This window comes from Penaeus vannamei, chromosome 18 (genome assembly GCF_042767895.1).
Source record: "Penaeus vannamei isolate JL-2024 chromosome 18, ASM4276789v1, whole genome shotgun sequence".
Classification (NCBI taxonomy): Eukaryota; Metazoa; Arthropoda; class Malacostraca; order Decapoda; family Penaeidae; genus Penaeus; species Penaeus vannamei.
Window position 1 is genome coordinate 8179344 of NC_091566.1, and position 3770 is coordinate 8183113.

A 3770-nucleotide genomic window follows, 5' to 3' on the forward strand; every position below is an offset into this window, starting at 1 on the left:
TAAGAATGATTACACTTCATGAATATTACAGCTTACACACTATTTTTTGCAGTCGATTTCCATCACACAGTCAAGAACTACTAGTCCTGGGGTCACAGAAGTTGACAGAGCTACGGGATGCAATCAACTGCATCAATGACCTGGGTGTCAACGAAGACCTCTCATGTGATCCAGAATTTCATCATCTTTCATATATGAGGAATAATTCCGTTAGTGTGTTGTGGGAATTTGTCTTCTGCTACGTGTCTATATGAATTTCTTTGACTTTGGTTCAGTCAGCAATCATTGTCAAGAGTAAAGTACAATTAGTATTCCTGATTTGCAAAAGTAAATCTATTTTAAACTAATGTTATACTCAAGGGATTATTTGAGATTATTTTATGTATGTTTATGAAATGGTTAATGGTATCTCTGTTAGCTGGAATTGTCTTGTTTCACTAATTGATTATTTTTTGCCCCCTAGACCAAATTTCCTTCTGGATTTTTCTACATCAATGGTGTTTTTTATGATGACCTTCGCCGAGAGGGATCGAAACGTTACAGTGAAAGCATTATTAACTGGGCAAAGAAGCACCCAGAGATCGGTAAATATTGCATTTTATAATCAGTTTTATTGTTCTTTAAATGAAGGGACAGTCACACTGATACCATACTTGGAAATATTTTGGGACAGAATAAGCAGATTATGTAATAAATATTCACTGGAATTGTGTCCAGATCATATGCTAAAATTTCTCTTGTTTCTCTTGTGTACACTGCTTTTACATGCATCTTTTCTGGCCTTAATGTGATCGCAGTTTTACCTGTCATTATACATGAATGAAGAGAGTTATCATAATATATTTACGTAAAAGGTCTTCAGCTTGAAGTGTATACAAGCACTTGATATGGAAAGTTCTTCATGTAGATTGTCTTACAAACCCAAGTATAACACTGACTTTCCTAGTGGAATCAGCACTTGTTCTTTCACAAAAATATTCCAGGTGAGATGAGAGCAGAAAGCATGAGCGAGACAACTTTCCTTGACTTGAAGGTGCGTCTAGGCTACCCATATGTATTTCTTCACCAAGGAAATTGTGAACACATTCTCATCTTCACAGATGTCAGGTTGGTTTCTTTTTGGCTTTACAATTGCCTTAATAATTCTTTCAGGTCATGTTTTCTTTTATTTAGTATTTACTCATTAATACTGATGCTAGAGTTTTAACAGTTTTGCAAACAACCATTGTAATACAATAATTTGCACTGAACTTATTTATAAACACAAAGTACTTAGAAAGAAACCTTATGCAGAGTACAGTTGCAGCTTTCTGTAGTGCAACCTACTATGCTTATTATCCCTTATCCCTATTTTGTCACTGAAATATGCACCCTTAGAAAATGAGTGTAATTTCTTTGAAATATTTGATCAGTAGTTAATGTTAATGAAATATTGTGTTTTTTCAACTGAACAGTATAGATATTACAGAGATTTATATATAAACAGGTATCATATGCTTTTATATAATTCATTTGTATGATATTGATACATTTATTATTTATCCTTGGTACAAATTACCTATTATATTGATTTCAAGTGGTTGTTTGGATGAATATTAATATTCAGTTGCCACATAGGATTATATATATTGGGTGCATATGGGGGTGGGCACAAAATGTGTATGGATATATGTATATACCTATGTGTATAAGTATACATAAAAAGGATAAAATAAGATAAAAACTTCTCACGACATTTAATTTTTACCTCAGATTACACCACAAGAACGATGTTCCAGATCCCCTGCGCTTCCCTTTGCTACGAGGACAAGCATCAAAACTTTCAGTCAAGTGTGTCATCTGCTCTCTAAACTTAGCTAAGTAAGTAGTTAATCAAATGATATCCTCTTAACATTTGTCTGTTTTTATACTGCTGAAAAATTTGGTGTAAAAATATGCAAAGATAAGAATTAGAAAATGCTAACTAAAAGACATGAATAGTTCATTATCATTTTTTTTATTAAGATTGATCTCATGAGAAAATTTTAACGAGGTGGTTCAAGGCTTTTGTTTTATAAATTTTGTTTACGCTTAGAAGGCTTTAAAATTGTTTAGTCATCATGGACCTGATCTGATCTGTTTGCCCACTCATTATTTTTTTCATTTATTTCTATTATTATTATTGTTGTAATTCATGTTAGTGATATTGTTAGTATCATTATCATCATTATTATTATCAATATTATTTTATATCATTATTATTTTTATTACTACAACATTATTAACAATACTGATTGTAACAGTCCTCCCTGGAGCCGATTCTCTTTCAGTCATAGCTCATGGTATATTCCACACACTTATCAATAGAAATAATTCAAAAGCCCCCTTTTAAATGCTCCAAGTGCTTTGTGCTCTGATGGTGAGTCATTCCCCTCACCTTCGCCCTCAGCCAATTTTTCCCATGACAGCGTGTTCACATCATCTGCCCCACAAGCCAATTTTTTTCATGATATGATGGTTATGTCATCTGGATTGTAGGGGTGAATAAGGTTTATTGTTTATCTGAGTAGTATAAATCTAGTGAATTAGGATAGAGATCTGCTATTTTTTAGTTATATTTTGAAAAAATAAGTTATAGTTTTATCTTTGTGAAAATACATTATGAAATCTGACTGACTTAAGTACATATTTCTGTTTGAAATATTCCAAGAGCAATGAAAGTGCAGATTTCTCAATGTCATTTTTCCGTCTTTTTTTGGATGTTATTAAATGATTGCCAAGCAACAACAAGAGACCCTGAAAGAGAGACATCAATTTTCATCTGTCCTTTTCAGCTGGATTGTGTTGGATGAACCCCGCCTGCCCATAGCAATTGCCCATGTGTGCCATCGCTGCCTCAAGATTTTCTGTTATGATCACAAGGGTGAAAAGATAAATAATTTCAAAGTCTATCCCTTCTTCGATGAGTTTCTGTCACAACAAAAGAAGCCCCATACCAACAAAGTAATAATGTGATGAAAGTTTCTAACCTGTGACATACAGTTAAAAAGCCCACTGCCACCCTTGCATACCTTTAGGACGGTAGATGAGACAAACTAATTGTGAAGATGCCTGGTTAAGAAACAAACTGAATTGGCAAGTTATTTCAAGAAGAGTGAAGGAGTAGAGTTCAACAATGAAACAAATTTGTTTGTTACTTGATATAGCCAATGTATGGAGATACAGAATGATAAATTGTGTTGCCTTTTTTTCCATAGTAAAGATTATATTTTAATTTCTTTGTGATATGTTTTCTTCTCAGCATTCCTCTGTGAAAGATAACATGCATGGATTTATGACATAAAAATGCTGAATATACATGCATATATGTTACACACACACACACACATGTATATATGTATAGATGTATACTCTGAACTGTGGTCAGACAAACCTAGACTATAAAAAAAGTGACAATAAAGAGTGCAGCCTTCATATTATATATATGTGTGTGTGTGTGTATGTATATAGGGATATATATGCATATATATATATATATATATATATATATATATATATATATATATATATATATATACATATATATTTATATATATAGATAGATAGATATAGATATATAGATATAGATATACAAATATAGTATATATGTACATATATTGTGTGTATATACATATATGTATACATATATTTATATTTTTATATGTATGTATATGTGTGTGTTCGTATTATAATATATATATATATATATATATATATATATATATATATATATATATATATATATATATATA

General features: G+C 31.4%; 1 protein-coding gene across 5 annotated transcripts in view; it reads left to right on the forward strand.

Moving 5' to 3' along the window:
- Pbp49 (proximal sequence element A Pbp49) overlaps positions 1-3259 on the forward strand; it is a 10185-nt gene extending 6926 nt beyond the window's left edge. For all 5 annotated transcript variants that reach the window (XM_070132817.1, XM_070132821.1, XM_070132818.1 and 2 more), the window contains exons 7-11: positions 53-209; positions 464-584; positions 984-1107; positions 1753-1860; positions 2814-3259. In XM_070132817.1, coding sequence (XP_069988918.1) covers positions 53-209; positions 464-584; positions 984-1107; positions 1753-1860; positions 2814-2994 — 691 coding nt within the window. In that variant the 3' untranslated portion in view covers positions 2995-3259. The remainder of the gene's footprint in view (positions 1-52; positions 210-463; positions 585-983; positions 1108-1752; positions 1861-2813) is intronic.
- The last annotated feature ends 511 nt before the right edge of the window (positions 3260-3770 follow it).